The sequence below is a fragment of the Cimex lectularius genome, unplaced genomic scaffold (genome assembly GCF_000648675.2).
Source record: "Cimex lectularius strain Harlan isolate CLEC.00 unplaced genomic scaffold, Clec_2.1 scaffold132, whole genome shotgun sequence".
NCBI classification, from domain to species: domain Eukaryota; kingdom Metazoa; phylum Arthropoda; class Insecta; order Hemiptera; family Cimicidae; genus Cimex; species Cimex lectularius.
Window position 1 is genome coordinate 1,186,603 of NW_019392772.1, and position 19,552 is coordinate 1,206,154.

Below are 19,552 nucleotides of genomic sequence, written 5' to 3' on the forward strand. Positions count from 1 at the left end.
ACACCTGTGTTGTTACCTTGGAAATTACTGTAGAATTAAGCAAATACAATGATGATAGAGAAATATATATGATATTTATGTTAATTTCCAATAAAACGAAAAAAATCGGTTTCAAATTTTAAGTTATTGAATATGACTGTATTCACATTTCATTAATTCTGGGGCAAAGAGAGCTCCTTAAGAAAAAAATGTTTCTGTGCAGAGCAAATATGACTGAAATACCGTCATAAGTAACATTTTCATCTTAGTAAAATCTTTTATATTCAATAAAATGAATTACTTTTCAAAAATTTAACAGAAGGACGTGGAATTACTTTTTAGAATATGACAAGCGTTAAATAGACTGTAAACATTAAGTGTTATTTGTGATTGGCTATGTTCTGGTGACGTTTGAAATTTACTTATCCAAGTTATAGAAACGACCTACACGTCATGTAGACAACCAGCACTTCAGATAAGTCGAGCGGGTCAGAGGTGACAGATTATCAGCCAGCCAGTTATCCAGGACCCAATTAGCTAGGGGCCAGAGGCGATAAAGCGCCCTTCTTATCCCTTCTTATCATTGCAACCAAACACATCAGCCCTTAGACCAATTAAACTAATTAAACAAATATGTATAAAACCCCTTGTATCTACTACGAAGGGGCTCACTCTTACTGTTGCGTTTTGTCCGTCATAGTGTCGGTTCCACTGTTGTAATCTTTTACAATAAAACTTACTTTTTTTAAAAAGTCTCTTCCGCAGAGCGGTTATTTAACTTACATTTGATTTTTCAAGAAAAGAAATTGATATATTTACCATCCGGTGGTTTTAGATCAACGTCTATGTAATATTTACTAATTTTGTAAACTAAATAAATTTTTCATGGTTTCGATTTAAAAAAAAAATTCAGTAATGAAAAGCAGATGCTGCAATTCATAACACGAAAAAATTAATTAAAAAAGAATTGTGGAATTTCATCTACAGACTGAGGATTAAAGTTTATATGTATGACATGTACGAGCTCGCAATCGCAATTGCAAATTCTTTTTACGTTTTTTTATCTTTATCCATATTAATTATGTACATAAATACAAGACGCAGCAAACCAGTAGTATTGGTTGTTATTAATTTTTAAATCGAACAACACTATTTTCTAAACAATTTCAATACCAATACATTAAATGTAAAAATCATCCAAGAAAATAAATATTAATTGCACAATAGGAGAAATTTTAAAATTGATATGAGGTATTTAGTGATCGTTAATTAATGTTCTCTGAATAATCTTTAAAATTGATGTTTTGTTTTGTTTTGAATCATTGCTTTATAGAAAACAAAGACACTTTGCTTACACCATTAAGGTTCAAACGGGACAAGTAGGTCAGGATGAAAATGGTCTAACATTGGTGTTGAAATAATAGTAAAAAAGAGGAAGAAATCAGAAATTAACTCCTGGTTTGTCGTAATTCATGTTGTATAATAATTGATGAAAACAAACTGACATACCTAACGTGCAGTTCACCTGAGCCATGGGTGAAATAGGACTGAGGAATAAGTCTGTATGAAAGGAGGGAGACTCAAGACGAAAATAAACGTTAACAACAATTCATCTAATTATAAATCTTCCTGCTCCCTGCAGGCGGGATTTTACGGCCTTTTAACTGTCTATAGGGTCAAGGCTCGGCGTAGCAGATGGAATCGTCAGATTTCGACGCAGAGGATTCAGAAGAAAACATTCAATCCCCGGTTTAAAATTGTAATCTTCTAAACAACATCCGAAAAACCCGTTATTCCTTTTATCAACTCAGTGAATATTTGTAATGGCATAAATGGAGTCTAACGAATGTGGAGGTTTTTGGGGAAAACAAGATTGTTACGCCAGAGCACTTTCCGCTTCTGAGGCCGTCTTATAAACTTTATTTGGCGTAAACTTTTTACTTGACAAAGTAATGTAAAGCCGACTACCAAAACAGCTTGCAAAGCGTCGAATGTACACGGAAAGTTAAGATAACTCAAATGGAGTTGCGATAATTTTACTGCTGTCGTTATTATTTTTATTAAGTAACAACTTAATCACATTATTAGAATGTATTTGCCAACACACACACACAAACAAACAAACTAACTTCTAAGAAATACTAGGTTATTGACTGTCGTTGTAATTTTTTTCTTGGATTTTCTTTGTATCCCAGATTATGTTTTCATTGAGCGGTTGCATCCAACCATTCAAAGTTGAAATGGATGTCTGTTTCTTCCTCCTCTTTGCATAACCGCCAAGGGGGTCATTGAATCTACCCATGTAGATGTTTTTTCAGATGTCACTGACTGGTACCTCTAAATTAGTCATCATCTTCAAAACCTGGGAAAATACAACCTGATGATATTTTGGGTACCAGGACACATTGGAATTTCGGGCGACGAAAAGGCAGACATACTGGCGAGAGGAGGCCAGAGTAAAACCATATAGACTCTAACTATATACCATGTAGAGTTTGCCAGTCTTGGTGAGGATTGTTTTAGCATAAGATTACTATTTCGAGCACCTCTAGAGTATACCCATTAATCCTTTTGTCTATTTTGAATCCATTATGTGATGGGGGATTCTATGTTTGTTTTTGTTATCCCAAGAATTGGTTCAAGGGCATATATATTTTATAAATCCTCCTCTGCCCAATATGTCTGCCTTTCCGTTACCCAAAATTCCGTTGTATCTTCGTATCCAAGATATCATCAGATTGTATTGCCAAAGGTTTTGAAGATTGCGGATGCATTCACTGACTAATTTAAGGTGATCTTTTTACATGCCAATGCTTTAGCAATCAGTCTTGAGAGGATTTTTTGTCAGTGTAAACTCTTTTCACTCTTTTAAGCTTTTCTAAAGCAGAAGCATTGATAATGAGTATTTCAGCTTGAAAAACCGAAGTGTACTGCCGTAATGAGTTTGATTACTCATATTTTTGTCTTGTACGGAAAACACCTGATCCAGTTCCTTAATTTGTTTTAGAGCCATTTGCATACTACATCATTATTTTACATTTCCTTCTGAATTGTCTGTTGAGACTTCACAGGATGCTGAAAAGAGTATTTCCGGAATCATGTAGTCAGTCTCCATTTCCAAGAAAGGGTGTCTAATTTTATTAATTGTTGTAGTGTTCCCGAAGTGAAGTTTAGTTCCATCCTAGTCTAAATGAGCTTTTCCTCGCTTCTCCTTGTATAAATATTTCCAATGGAGGTAGGTATAGCAATGTTTGTAGTGCAATCAACGGGATTGTTTTCATTCCCCCTTATTTTAATTAATAATGACGTAAGGAATAATTATCGGCACTCTACAGTACATACTAGGTGTTAATCTGAAAAACATTTAATCCTTTTTAAAATGTTTCCATATAATGTGGATAAATCATAGGTATGTTAACATTGTGGTATGTGGGAAATTGAATATTATTATTTTTCTGCCAGGAATTAGTTTGGTTTCATATCCCAATTCGCAAGTTCCAAGAGACTTACAAAATTCAACTACAAAATTGTTCATGTAGTTATTGTTTTTGTTAAAAATGATTAACGATGATACGCATTACAATTAGCATAGCTTATATTTATTTATATTTTTATTGGCCAGATACACATAATCCAAATGCTAAAGGAAGGCAATCAAGATCAATTTTTCTACATCTGCACCGTTCTTCCATTTCGTTATACTTAAAGTGCAAAAACTTCATCTAAATGCAAAGGTTTCCAAATTAAAACTGTTTGTGATGAAGAATTAATAACAAATTTTCAACAGTAATAATTTCAAATTTATTAGTAATAAAATTTGCAATTGAAGCTGTAATTTGGTCTTTATCGATCATTTTGGTCTGCTTATCCTCCGTGAGTTCGTCTGTGAAACACGTTACGATTTTTCTTGAGTGTTAGGTCTGTGTGATTTCTATGAAGTGAGGCTTTCTTTTATAAAGTGATGAGGATGGTGGGCGGGACTGTGTCGGACTCCATGATGGAATAAGTAAGTTTTTTCTGATTGCTTCAGTTGGTCATTGTGATTCGTCCTTTTTCTTTTTATGTATACATGACTGTTGTCAATTTTGTATTTGTGAGATTTGTGAGTTTGTTTAGTTTTTGATGAGTTCGGTTTGCATATATCCAAAATTTCAAGAATTTTGTCGCTTTTTCCATGCGTTATGTCTTTATGCTTTTCCGATTAATTTTCCATCATTGTCCCTAAACGATCTTACATGTTCTTTACATGTGTCTTTTATTTTTGCCCTGTTTATCCGATGTATTTGTCTCCGCCTTGATTAACCGTATACAGGGTGACCTTTTAAGTAGGGGACCTGACTAAATTTCACTTGAATAGTTAAGGTTATCTAAAAACTATACGACACGAAAAACAAAACGTACGTATTTTAAATTTTTTTAGTCTAGGTGTAAATTTTTACCCCTTTTTAAATATTACTTGTCAGAATACACCAGAGCAGTATAATTTTCAAATTTTAAATGAAAACGTTTACTTTTTACGAACTGTTTTAAAGGATCGTTTACACAGAAAATGACGGCGCTATCAGATTTAAAATTGATCAAAAAATAAGAAGGTTAGCGTACAGAATATCAAAAGAAATTTTCTTTTTTTTTGGGGGGGTTTATGTTATCCTATTACCCATGACTTTTCAAACTAGCTAACATGACCAGCGAAGAAATATCTTGAAATAGTATTTGTTATTACATATTATTATGTATTTTCATTTGCTCTTTTGGTGCTTTGTTGATGGGTCTGCTATCAGTGGGTACACACATTTTTATTTAATAAACGACTGTATTAAAAAAAAACGGAAATTTACGTGTTACAAACATGTCTTGTTACAGTTTGTTATTCGAAACGTGTCGATACCTTTTTGAAAAATGTACCCTTTTTTAACTAAAAACGTGCCTACCTACTGATAACAGACCCATAATCATCTTTTCAAGAAATTCATAAGTTTATTTATTTATTTTTTACGAGGGTTAGCAACAGCAGATCGTATCAACCCTCGAGGTGCCGGTGTTTTTTTGCAAAAAAAGCCCATTTGTAAGTATGTCAGGCTAGAATGCTCGAAGTATGCAGCTGGATTCGAACCCGGGACCTTTACCTTACAGTGATGAGTGCCTTGTCAACGCCTAAACCGTTGTGACCACTGACGCCCCCTTGAAATTTATAAGTATTTTCGATAATGTGGTTTTTAATGTTTTTTCTTTTGTTATGTCAACGATTGTCTTGATATTGTTTGCACAACTGATTTTATTGAATTTAGACAACAAAAAAAGCATTAGGGCTAAATTCCAACTATTATTTACGTTAAGTTTTTATGAATCAATCAAAATGATCTAAAGGGTGCGTTTTTCTCGTCGTTAATATATACTATACTTTCATGTAGAGTGGCGGAATATATGTAGATATAAATATAACTAGTTAGAGAGAAACAGAGAAAAAGAAAGAATGAAAAAAAGAAAGCGAGAGAAAGAGAGTAAGGGATTGAATAAAAAGGAATGACCAGTGGTGCGACTACGTTTAACTTATGTTGAGCATACACAATTAATGTATCTTTGCTAAAATTCTTAACTAATTTTATGAAAAAATAAAAAATAAAAATTTATAATTTTGATTTTATCTTGGTGATTGTTTTATATCAAGTGTTCGTAGGATTCGAAATACTTAGCGCTTCCTACTTTGTAAAACAAAATTGTAAATATATTTTGCTGGTTAAATTACCGCCTTTTGGCAGATATTATCAGAGTAAGAGGAATATTGAGGTAGAGTTACTTTGAGGACTTAAAGTAACAAAATTATCCGGGATAAAACGGATCTAAACGTATTTGAAACGTAAAACATGGAATTAGTGCCATTCCAATTACTTTAAATTTATTCATAATTGGATTTTGGATTTATATAGGCTCAAATCTGCACATGTATGCTCATACACACACACACACACACACACACACACACACACACACACACACACACACACACACACACACACGGACATAGTAGAGCCATTACTTCTCGCAGTCTACCCCCGGTAATTCCCGTTATTTCAATGAAAATAAATTACCGGCAAAACTATAGAATTACCCACTCCAATTGTTGGTAGTCCGTGGTCAGATCGGTCTTATCCGTCCAGCAACCGAGTTTGGGCTCCAGGGTGAACAGCTAGGTTATTTCATCTTCCAACCCAATCAGTTTCTAATGCCAGTCACACTCTCACTCACTCTTAAATCCATTTTTATTTGTTTTCAAGCTAATACTCCATATTCCTCCAGCATCCTTTTTATGTATTGTAAAACTAGCTCACTTGAAGGTCGATTGGGTACTCAATATCCCGCCACAGGCATACATTCGTACTAATTAATACATTCAATCTCAAAGCATGCAAGGGACTCTAAACTATCAGCATGACATATTGTACACTAAAACAACCCTGCTTCTTCCAAGAATCCAGCTACTCGTTGCCGTGCTCAAGTACAATTCTCGTTTTGGTTGGCAACGCGCTCTCTATATGGAACCAAAGATATGCACTCCTCAGTCAGGTTAGATACATCGAGCAACCTTTCTGTTCAGTCGGATATTTACTCATTATAAGATACTTTCATGGAGGGTGGTGGAATCGCCCGTCAGTGAGTTGTATATCCAGAAATTTCCCACTCGCTCAAGCGTGAGCCACAAATCGCTTATTCGTGTTGGTCAGATTATGAAGATATGTGGATCCATTGTGGGCCCATCACCGGTCACATTATTTTGATAAAAAACTAAATATTTTTTGTATGTTCTCAAAAATCCACACTCTTCTTTTAGAAAGACTGGAAGAGTTTTGGGTTTTTCAAAGAAGACGATTATATATCTCTTGAAAAAATACAATTTTTAACCATATCATTCTCATCTTGTCCAGAGGCTTCGGGGCAGTTATTTTGATGTTAATGTTCTTTTCAGGGATGTCGATTTGGGATAAAAAATTGTTGTCACATACATCCTGTGAGCTGAAGAAGCCAAGTTCATCACATATGGTATTCGGTGGAATTTTCGAACGTGGGCACAGGAATCATGTATCCATCTCATCGCTAAGTTGTTAAAACTTCGTTATTCACTGACCAATTTAAAATCGCCATGACTTTTAATGTAAAATATCCCTTCAAACATTAGGTAAATAAGTATACATTCTTATTGAAAATTCAATAAAAGTAAACTGGCTTTCACAGATTCGCTCTGAAGTACCCTGACAAAAAATATTAAAAAGCAAAAAGAGGACTTTTTCAATTAAAAAAACAAAAACAAAACAACAAACGGCTTTACGACTAAGAGTTTAGCCAGTAGTAGGTTAAAAATAACAAAATCATACGATTTCATGTCTGAATTGATTTAACAATTTAAATTCATGCTTTGGGGTGTGTAATTTGTTAAATTAGTTGTTCGCCTGAGTAAAAAAAGATGCGAAAAAATAGGGTTCGGTAACTATCTTTATATGTTTTTGCTGAATGAACTTTGACTAAATTAAAAGCGTCATAGCTTTTTGTTGAAACGCATGGGTACAGGTGTAAAAGAATATATAAAAAATTTACTGCTCGGGTCAGGTAGCAGAATTCACCATCTGAACAGCTCACTTGCTAGAGGATGTTTTTCATTTTATTGAAGCTGGTGCGATTGCAAGGAGTTTGACATTTTTATTTCGGAAGCCTTTGCCGAAAGAAAGTTTTATTCAATACAAGCCCTCGTTGGATTTCAAGTTATGAACACGGGAACGCCGGCGAAATTGTATCTTTTGTATTATATCCATTTCTTCGTTTCATTTTTATTTTAACAAGAAACACGAAATTCGTAACTTTCTTTTTTGCCCCTATTCCAAGTTTGTTATCAGTTTGTAAGCAATACACAATATAATCAGCTTTCTGAAACTCTCTGCTATGGCTACTTAAACGTTTTTAAAGTTTGTGCCATGGAAGGAAAACCGTGCACACAACATGTATACTCTATATAAACTATGATTAAAGAAGGATATTTTTGTTTTCATCTTCTGGCCCAGTGTCCCATATTGTCATAGTTTTGAATCCCGTATCTAGGACATAGAGCGCTTTTCAGGTCTCAGCTGCTTGATCTCCTAAACAACATAGATGTTGAAAAATATCATGGTCGTCTCTATGCACGTCATTTGGCTATGCACCTGGCAATATAGGTACGAATTCAGTAATGTTTAGTTAACCGCTTTATTTGTATTCAGTGTTTTTATATAATGCAGAGCCAAATTTTGTACGATTGATAGTTAAAATAGTATATTCATGGCCAACTACCAGCAAACGTATAACCATCCATACCGTGTAAATCATTATGAATGTTCGAGATGATTAATTAAGGTTATTAGTTGAGATAAAAAAGTCAGTGTCACGAGCGGGATTCGAACCCACGACCTTCGGCTAGATTCGACGTTGATCTACCACTTGAGCTATCGTGACCTCGATCCACTCGGACACTAACTTTTTAATTATTCTAATTTAAATTAAATCCCGGATTCGAATACATGTCCCGCTCGTGACCCTGACTTTTTTATCTCAACTAAAAACCTTAATTAATTGAAAGATATTAATTGGTTAAGCGGACCAGGAAAACTAGTGAATTTAATAAGTTAAATGAAGTATATCTTCACTATAATTCTCCGTGGCCATTTCATTTGTGGCCGAGAATCAAATAGATTACAAGACATNAGCTCTCCGTGGCCATTTCATTTCTCGTCGAGAATCCAATCCGATTACACGACATTTGAAAAATGGCAAAAAGGAGGGAAAACTCATAAGGTGGGGTTGAGATGGAAAGTTAATGTCCGAGTGGATCGAGGTCCCGATAGCTCAGGTGGTAGAGCAGCGGCGTATCTAGCCGAAGATCGTGGGTTCGAATCCCGCTCGTGCAATTGACTTTTTTCTCTCAACTAAAAAAACCTTAATTAATTGTAATATATTAATTGGTCAAGCGGACCACGAAAACTAGTGAGTTCGAGATGATGTTTCTTCATTTGTTTTAACCCTGGTATGTATTGGTCGGGTGTGGTACACCCCCATAGAGTGTTCAAACTTTTTGATTGAAATTTTTGACCTGTTGCTTGATTTTCATTCTTAATTGACAATTATCTTATGCGTGATATCTGTCTCTTTTGATGTTGTACCACACCCCGCCTGTTAGTTATCAGTAACTTTCCTCATGGTTGCCGTTTTTTTTTTTTTAGCTAGCGACTTTTTCCATTTTTTATTCGGTTACTTTCCGTCATGTTTCACGAGAATTTATTTAGTGATCCTGAGGATATTAGAGCAGTTGTTATGGAATTGGAAAAAGAAGATGTTTTTTGGTGGGAAGCAGTCAGGTTGTGAAACTGATGAGGTAGACAATGATGAGAAGATGAAGCAGATGATGGAGAACCACCATCAAATAATGAAATTGTTCGTGATCGAGTTGCTCTACATGTGCGTCCACCCCTCGTGATCATATTGATTCCCAGGAAAGTATAGATTTTTTTTCTTAGGAAAAAGAAAACCCTTCCAAAGTAAGCAGTATCAATAGTTACTTGGGTAAAAAAGGGTATGCATGGAAGAAGGAACAACCTTCCTTTAAAGGCAGATCTGAAAAAATTATATATTGTGTCATGTTGACTTGGCCCACAATCACGAGCCAAAGCAATCTTTTTACCCCAGCTTTGAAAGCGCATCTCTAGCGTCACAGACAGCTGAAGACACTTCCTAGTCACCTACCAGCTGAAAACCAATCTCTATTGGATGTCCTTACCTAAAGAGCTGGAAGTTTCTTAAAATGTTTCTCTAGAGCAGCGGCGTATCTAGCCGAAGATCGTGGGTTCGAATCCCGCTCGTGCAATTGACTTTTTTATCTCAACTAAAAAACCTAAAAGATAAGAATAAATTTCAATAAGAATAAAAGATAAAAAGGTTCGGTGAGCAAAACCGATCGCAAAGCAAAGTGTTTCTGTTCGAAGTGTGTCAGGAATATTGAGGAAAAAGATGCTGTAAATGTTAAATTGACGATTGATTTATTATTTCTTAAGAACTTTGTTGTTTCACATTTTAAAATTGAGAAGTGAAAAAGAAAACTCCAGAAAAAACAATTGTTGTGTAATGAATATGTGATTTTCCTAGTTAGTCACTTTCAATTGGGGTTTGCCATTGATTCATTTTGTTCGCCTGTTACTTCAAATAAAAAGAGTTTTGAGTAATTTAAACGGTTTATTTTATTTTTTCAGCAATCTAAATTGACTAATAATGCAAAAATGAAGAAAATATGAAAGAAAATTAGATTTTGGTTAATGTTAAATTCACTAATTTCGTGGTCCGCTTGACCAATTAACATATTACAATTAATTAAGGTTTTTAGTTGAGATAAAAAAGTCAGTGGCACGAGCGGGATTCGAACCCACGATCTTCGGCTAGATACGCTGCTGCTCTACCACTTGAACTATCGTGGCTTCGATCCGCTCGGACACTAACTTCCCATCTCATCCCCACCTTTTGAATTTTCCCTCTTTTTGCCATTTTTCAAATGTCGTGTAATCGGTTTGGATTCTCGACGACAATTGAAATGTCGACGGAGAGCTTTAGTGAAGTGTACTTCAGCCAATTCATTAAATTCACTATTTTTCGTGGTCCGCTTGACCAATTAATATCATTCAATTAATTAAGGTTTTAGTTGAGATAAAAAAGTCAGTGTCACGAGCCGGATTCGAACCCACGACCTTCGGCTACTCTGCGACTTGAGCTATCGTGACTTCGGTCCGCTCGAGTACTAAGTGGTAGAGTAGCGGCGTATCAAGCCGAAGGTCGTGGGTTCGAATCCAGCTCATGACACTGACTTTTTAATCTCAACTAAAACCTTAATTAATTGAATGATATTAATTGGTCAAGCGGACCACGAAAAATAGTGAATTTAATGGAGTTATAATAAATTCACCGATACATTTTAGGGTTAAAAAAGTGTATTATCTATCTAAATTTTTTTTTCCTTTTTCCTTGAATTTTTTTGCGCATTTAACTTACTACAAAATACTTTATTTAGTTTTTGCCATAATTTCTCAGTATTTCAATATTCGCAAGGGTTGTTAATATTGACAAATTGCTCTGCCCTAACTATTTAAAACGTCATAACAAATATTTAAACCTCAGAAACAAATGACAAAGTAAACAACGAATCGTAGCAATTATCTGTTCGTTATGTAATTTGCAAATGATCGATTTGTTACATCATCCTTACAACCATAGTGATAACCAAATTACAAATAATTGAGACAGTAGACATAATAACTTATAAAATAAAGTTAAGTGTTATCGTTTAATACAAAAGAGTCATTTTTTTGTTTAATTTAATGAAAGAAAAGAAAAAATATGCTGAAAAAATATGATAATCAGATGATGCAACAAAACTACAAACATAATAATAAATCAAACAATAAAATAATAAAAGATAAAGCCGATTGTGTATTGTGAAAAGAGGACGATTTTCCGTGGGTGGAGAAGAAAATTGCTGGAATGAATACAGGGGGATGAAAAAGAGTTATGATGTTGAATGGTGCTCGTGGAAAAACCAATTCCAAACGCCTTTCGCTTTCGCATGTCTGAAGGGAAGGAGGGATTTTATCTTTAATACAATAATTACAGTATGATTTGTGTGGAATAATTTGTCTGATTTTATATTGGTGTAAAATCGTTTTAACATTTGCGCAGGAACAAAACTTTTCAATACAAAAAAAGTAATAATAATTATAATTAATTAAGGTTTTTAGTTGAGATGAAAAAAAGTTAATGGCACGAGCGGGATTCGAACCCACGATTTCGGCTAGATACGCCGCTGCTCTACCACTTGAGCTATCGTGACCTCGATCCTCTCGGACATCAACTTCCTATCTCAACCCAACCTTATGAGTTTTCCCTACTTTTGCCATTTTTTCATCTCAACTAAAAACCTTAATTAATTGTAATGTATTAATTGGTCAAGCGGACCACGAAATTAGTGAATTTAATGATTAAAATGAAGTACACTTCACTAAAGCTCTCCGTCGCCATTTCAATTGTCGTCGAGAATCAAAACCGAATACACGACATTTGAAAAATGGCAAAAGGAGGGAAAACTCATAAGGTTGGGTTGAGATAGGAAGTTGATGTCCGAGAGGATCGAGGTCTTGATAGCTGAAGTGGTAGAGCAGCGGCGTATCTAGCCGAAGATCGTGGGTTCGAATCCCGCTCGTGCCATTAACTTTTTTCATCTCAACTAAAAACCTTAATTAATTGTAATGTATTAATTGGTCAAGCAGACCACGAAATTAGTGGAAGTAATAATAATAATAATAATAATCGTACATCTTTGTCAGATGAAAATGTTTTAAATGTTTATGCACGAACACTTTGTATCGTCTTGAAGAAAAAAGCTAAGTCAGTTGTTACTGTCTGTTAGATGGCTTTGATCTATTTTAGGCTCAATATCAGGGAAAAACAATCTTAATTATGCCTATAAATTGACCTATTTCATTTTTTTACAGGCGATCTCAAATTTTCTTGAAGACCGTCTCAGGCCTAACATTGCCCCAAGATTGTAACCGCTTTTACAAGGATCTTCAAAGAAATTTGAGATCGCCAGGAAATAACTTAAATATGTCAATCTGTTGACAAATTTAAAATTGTTTTGTCCTGATGATGAGCTTGAAATATGTCGAATACTTGGTAGTAACAACTGAATTTGCTTTTTTCTTCAAGCCTATACTGTGATGCAGTGTCCGTGAGTGAAAAATACTTGAAACATTGAAAACTTAAAATTTTATGTTAATTCTTTTAATAGAAATTATCATTTGCTCTTTTAATCTTTCTGATTTGCAATAATAAACTCTATACGTATTTAACCTCATGTAAAGAAAGTGAATAAGTAATGCAACATACAAACAATATTCACGTCATAACCAACATTGCTCTTTCTGAGTTTAGGGAGATTTTAATATTAACGAAGGCCCCGTATACACTTGCTACAATAAACCGAAACATACGAATGCAATATTTGCATTACTAGCTAATTAGCATTAAAATAGAATACCATAATTCGTTAATTATGTAGTTAAAATTGGATAATTTGTAATGAATGAAATCTCGTTTATTTTGTTTCATAAATTGGATGATTTTATAATTATTTTGAATTGTAAGGAACACAATATATCCGCAATTTTTATTACGTATTCATATAATAGAATTTTGTATTATTTATTAATGTTTACATTAATTTGTTTAATATATATCAAAATTATAGAACTTAGTAAAAAATAAGGAAGTCATGAAAATAAAAAAATTATTGACCCTGTGATGTGAGTGATTTGGATTAAATCAAGGGTGCAAGGGTCGTCGTCCAGGACATCGTGAATCTCTTCAGATGTGCAGAGCTTTCCGGGTGTTACATATATTTACATAAATTTTCACGGATACAGCGGCTGTGAACAATCTTGTATAATCCCACGGATTATCCCATCCCGACGCGTTGTGGTTGTACATTTACAATACATTATATACAGGTTGTCTTTTGCCTCCGCAATACTTCTCTATTTTTTGATTATGTACAAAAAAATGACCCACAAGAACTCCCCTTACATTTTCGAGAAGATTCCGAAACCGTCGTCAAGTATGTTCTGTAGCAACGTTAATTGTTTTTATTTAAAATGGGAACCTCAAATTTTTAATTTTTTTTTCTGAAACTAGATTTTTTTTACAAAGAATGAGTATCACAACATCGAACATATCTAAAATTAAGGAAATATGCGCCGAGTCAATATTTACAGGAACAAGAAAATTTTACTTCGACATTAGACAGAAACATGAGAAACTCGTAAAAGTTTATTATTGTAAGTAATTTTGCAGTTGATTTGCTTAAGGTTCCGATAGAAAAAATGAATCCAATAGAATTTTGGATCCTCTTTTCACTGGTCCAGTTGAATTTACATAGACAAACATTTTATGAGATACAAGAGAGTTTATCAAGTTTTGGAAGATTGAAACCAAGAAGAGTAAAATGTCACGAATACAATTAGAATCACATTTTGGACAAGTTTTTGCTTTTTACGTTTTTCATTCACGTAGGATAACCTTCAGAAGTATTAACGTCTCATCTTAAGCACTTTGTATATGTAGATATGAACATAAATAGTTAGAAAGAAACAGAAAGAAAGAATGAAAAAAGAAAGAAAGCGAGAGAATAAGGGCTTGAATAAAAAGGAACGACCAGTGGTGCGACTACGTTTAACTTACGTTGAGGGATACTTAATTAATGTATCTTTGCTATAATTCTTAACTAATTTCATGAAAAAATAAAAAATAAAAATTTATAATTTTGATTTTATCCTGGTTATTGTTTTTTTTTTTTTTTTTTATCAAGCGTTCGTAGGTTACGAAATACTTACCGCTTCCTACTTTGTAAAACAAAATTGTAAATATATTTTGCTGGTTAAATTACAGCCTTTTGGCAGTTATTATCAGAGTAAGAGGAATATTGAGGTAGAGTTACTTTGAGGACTTGAAGTAACAAAATTATCCGGGATAAAACTGGATTACTGTAAAATTTGCAATTGAAGCTGTAATTTGGTCTTTATCTATCATTTTGGTCTGCTTATCCTCTCTGAGTTCGTCCGTGAAACACGTTTCGACATTTCTTGAGTGTTAGGTGTGCGTGATTTCTATGAAGTGAGGCTTTCTTTTATAAAGTGGTGAGGATGGTGGGCGGGACTGTGTCGGACTCCATGATGGAATAAGTAAGTTTTTTCTGATTGCTTCAGTGATTCGTCCGTCCTTTTTATTTTTATGTATACATGACGCAAACTGTTGTCAATTTGTATATTCGTGAGATTTGCGAGTTTGTTTAGTGTTTGATGAGTTAGGTTTGCATATATCCAAAATTTCAAGAATTTTTTCGCTTTTTCCATGCGTTATGTCTTTATGCTTTTCCGATTAATTTTCCATCATTGTCCCTAAACGACCATACATGTTCTTTACATCTGTCTTTTATTTTTGCCCTGTTTATCCGATGTATTTGTCTCCGCCATCACAAACCGCCTTGATTAACCGTATACAGGGTGATCTTTTAAGTAGGGGACCTGACTAAATTTCACTTGAATAGTTAAGGTTATCTAAAAACTGTACGACACGAAAAACAAAACTTACGTATTTAATATTTTTTAGTCTAGTTTTAAATTTTTAGCCCTTTTTAAATATTACTTGTCAGAATACACCAGAGCAGTACAATTTTCAAATTTTAAATGAAAACGTTTACTTTTTACGAACTGTTTTAAAGGATCGTTCACACATAAAATGACGGCGCTATCAGATTTAAAATTGATCAAAAAATAAGAAAGTTAGCGTACAGAATATCAAAAGAAATTTTCTTTTTTTTTGGGGGGGGGGGTTATGTTATCCTATTACCCATGACGTCTCAAACTAGCTAACATGATCAGCGAAGAAATATCTTGAAATAGTATTTATTATTACATATTATTATGTATTTTCATTTACTCTTTTGGTGCTGTGTTGATGGGTCTGCTATCAGTGGGTACACACATTTTTATTTAATAAACGGCTGTACTTAAAAAAAAACGGAAATTTACGTGTTTCAAACATGTCTTGTTACAGTTTGTTATTCGAAACGTGTCGATACCTTTTTGAAAAATGTACCCTTTTTTAACTAAAAACGTGCCTACCTACTGATAATAGACCCATAATCATCTTTCCAAGAAATTCATAAGTTTATTTATTTATTTTTTACGAGGGTTGGCAACAGCAGATCGTATCAACCCTCGAGGTGCCGGTGTTTTTTGCAAAAAAAGCCCATTTGTAAGTATGTCAGGCAAGAATGCTCGAACTATGCCGCTGGATTCGAACCCGAGACCTTTACCTTACAGTGACGAGTGCCTTGTCAACGCCTAAACCGTTGACACCCCCTTGAAATTTATCAGTATTTTAGATAATGTTTTTCTTTTGTTATGTCAATGATTGTCTTGTTATTGTTTGAACAACTGATCTTATTGAATTTAGACAACAAGAAAAGCATTAAGGCTAAATTCCAACTATTATTTACGCTAAGTTTTTATGAGTCAAACAAAATGATCGAAAGGGTGCGTTTTTCTCGTCGAGATCGTGTTAATATATACTATACTATCAAAGAGAGTGGCGGAATATATGTACATATAAAGATAACTTGTTAGAGAGAAACAGAGAGAAAGAAAGAATGAAAAAAGAAAGAAAGCGAGAGAAAGAGGAATGACCAGTGGTGCGACTACGTTTAACTTATGTTGAGCATACTCAATTAACGTATCTTTGCTATAATTATTAACTAATTTCATGAAAAAAAAATTTATAATTTTGATTTTATCTTGGTGATTGTTTTATATCAAGTGTTCGTAGGATTCGAAATACTTACCACTTCCTACTTTGTAAAACAAAATCGTAAAAATATTTTGGTGGTTAAATTACACCCTTTAGGCAGTTATTATCAGAGCAAGAGGAATATTGAGGTAGAGTTACTTTGAGGACTTAAAGTAACAAAATTATCCGGAATAAAACGGATCTAAACGTATTTGAAACGTAAAACATGGAATTAGTGCCATTCCAATTACTTAAAATTTATTCATAATTGGATTTTGGATTTATATAGGCTCAAATCTGCACATATATGCTCATGCACACACACACACACACACACACACACACACACGGACATAGTAGAGCCATTACTTCTCGCAGTCTACCGGCAAAACTATAGAATTACCCACTCCAGTTGTTGGTATTCCGTGGTCAGACTCGGTTTATTCGTCCAGCCAACGCGTTTCGGGTCCAGGGTGAACAGCTAGGTTATTTCATCTTCCAACCCAATCAGTTTCTAATGCCAGTCACATTCTCCCTCACTATTAAATACATTCTTATTTCTTTACATGCCATTCACTCAGCGAGGGTGTTGGAATAGTCCATATTCCTCCAGCATCTTTTTTATGTATTGTAAAACTAACTTAATTGAAGGTCGATTGGGTACTCAATATTCCGCCATGGCCATTCGTACTAAATAATACATTCAATTTCAAAGTATGCAACGGACTCTAAACTATCAGTACGACATATTGTACAATAAAACAACCCTGTTTCTTCCAAGAATCGAAACAGGGATCCAGCTACTCGCTGCCGTGCTCAAGTACAATTCTTATTTTGGTTGACAACGCGCTCTCTATATGGAACCAAAGATATGCGCTCCTCAGTCTGGTTATATACATCGAGCAACCTTTCTGTTCAGTCGGATATTTGCTCATTATTTTCCGGGGGGCCTAGCCTCAATTCCATTTTGCTGTCATATCCTTATTTACTTATGCTTTCTTAGTAAACCATGCCTCTTAGGAGAAATATTTTAAATAAATTTAAACAAAAATTATTTAGTTGACTTAATTTAGCTTGGGAATTTCTTCAAATTTTTTTTTCAACGGTCCTGTGGAACGTTTAAACTGTTCAACAAAGTTTGAACGTTCAACCGAGGAAATATTTGAAACCTAGCTACGAAGTACGCACATTATGAAACTAGGTTGAATTCGTTTCATGTCTCAAAGGACATCAACTGTTTTTCATCAGCCAGATGAAAATAATGAAAAGATAAAATAATCTTTAAACTTTCACCGTTGAAAATAAATTATGAGCTATGATAAGAAACTGGATTTATTATTAATCTAGGCCATATCGCACACCCACAAGAAAATTGACACAACCCAACAAAGAGAATATTTTCCAGGAGAGATAGATGGAAGTTTACTTTTTGTTTATGTATTAACTACTCGTCATTACAGTTGCTGGCTGGAAAGACTGTCTTGATGCATCTATACCGATTTCGACCAAGGCTTAAGAGAAAATACAAAAGTTTTAAAATTCCAGCTGTACTACCCATATAAACTACTTCTTTTTTAGTTGTGTCGCTTTTCTTGCATATATTGCCTTTCGCTATTTAAGTTAGATCGTTTGCTCTAACAATAATACTGACCAATGAATGACTATAATCGTATAAACTTGATAGTAACATACAAACCTAAAAAACGAGCATAAATATCCATGTAGTAAGTTTTAGTAAGATTATTTTTGACTCAAATGGGCTTTCCTCCCGCAGTCAGGGCTAATTAGTTATTTAAAATGAAAAATTAATTATTGAATTAAAGGTTTTATTGCTTATTAAAAATAATGTAGTTAAAAAATTAAAAAAATCGGTGAGGCTATAAAATAATGTAAAAGTTAAAAGATAATAATGTTAAAAAAGTAATAAAAAACGATATTATAATTAAGAATATTACTAAATTTAATTTAATGCAATTTTGCAATGAATGTTTGCAACTACTACTTGTGTCAACGACGGGCATCTATTTTGTGCTAAACTGCTAAAACCAATCTCCCCTATTGAAAATTCATCAGCAATCACAGAGGGAGCACTCACATTCAAATGTTTATTACTTTCATTTAGTTGAGTATTTAACACTTTGACGGATTCATCCGCCTGATGGTCGGTTTGCACAACGTTATTTCACTACTTTTTGATCGGCAATGTATAGAAAATTGGTTTTCCTTCTTACATTTATTACACTTCTTTCTCCATGCAGGGCACTGATTTTGTTCATGTTAGAATTCACATCTTGAACAATTGCCTTGTTTTCTATTTCCATTCGCATACTGTTTTCTGTAATCTGTTCAAAATTTTTGACGCAATTCTCCTATCTCATAATTTGGTTCTGGCTGTGCCTTATTCCGTAGATTCGCTCTTTGTTCTAAAAATGCAAATAACTCAGTGATCTTAGCTATTGTGATAATGATTATCCGCTATATCCCTGGTTTTAGTATCCAATTTCGACTGGAGTATATAAATCAATATAGGGTTCCACTCCTTTGTAGGAACATTGCATGCGTCCAATGAATGGAGAGATGAACGAGTTGTCGTTACTAAGTTTCTTAAAGTGTTCTGATCATTGGGTACACAGTCCCTAAAGCTGGGTACACATTTACCCGATGCAACGCTATGCGACGATACCTATGCTTCCCGATGCAAATCCAAAGTACAATTTTCCGTAAGACTGTATTACCCCTGTGACCATCAAAAATTAAATAATCCGGTTTTTAGAATTTTTCTACTTGTCATTTTTCTTGGGGTGCGCGATATTAGCAATGAATTATTTACAATTAATAAAAGTTAAGTCTAATTAAATATAATATTATTATTTAAAATTGTCTTACTTGCTGGAACTGTGGATCCATTAGTTGGCGCCACTTTGAATGATTGTAAAAGCCTGAAAATAAAACCAACAAATGATTATTTAAATAGATGTTGATGTGAAGATAAAAATTATTTTACTTGAATAATATTTTTTTAGAAATATTGCGTCAAAACTACCATAAAAAGGGTTTATTTTGCTGAAATATTCACAGATCATTTGCTTCCCATCTCAGCTTTCACAACGCACAATTTCTCTCTTCGTCCTTTCCACCTTCACCCACTCACTCTTTTTTAAACTTTTGTTAT

General features: G+C 34.0%; 1 protein-coding gene across 4 annotated transcripts in view; it reads right to left on the bottom strand.

Moving 5' to 3' along the window:
* The window catches only part of LOC106672074, a 186,244-nt gene that overhangs the window by 45,245 nt on the left and 121,447 nt on the right, over nucleotides 1-19,552 (bottom strand). For 2 of the 4 annotated variants that reach the window (XM_014403204.2, XM_014403202.2), the window contains exon 4: nucleotides 19,267-19,319. Coding sequence is in view for 2 of the 4 variants with exons in the window: in XM_014403202.2 (XP_014258688.1) it covers nucleotides 19,267-19,287 (21 nt within the window). In the remaining 2 variants the exon portion in view is untranslated. Of the gene's footprint in view, nucleotides 1-1,488; nucleotides 1,570-19,266; nucleotides 19,320-19,552 lie in introns of those variants that run through there. The other 2 variants (XM_014403203.2, XM_014403205.2) reach the window with 2 other exon arrangements.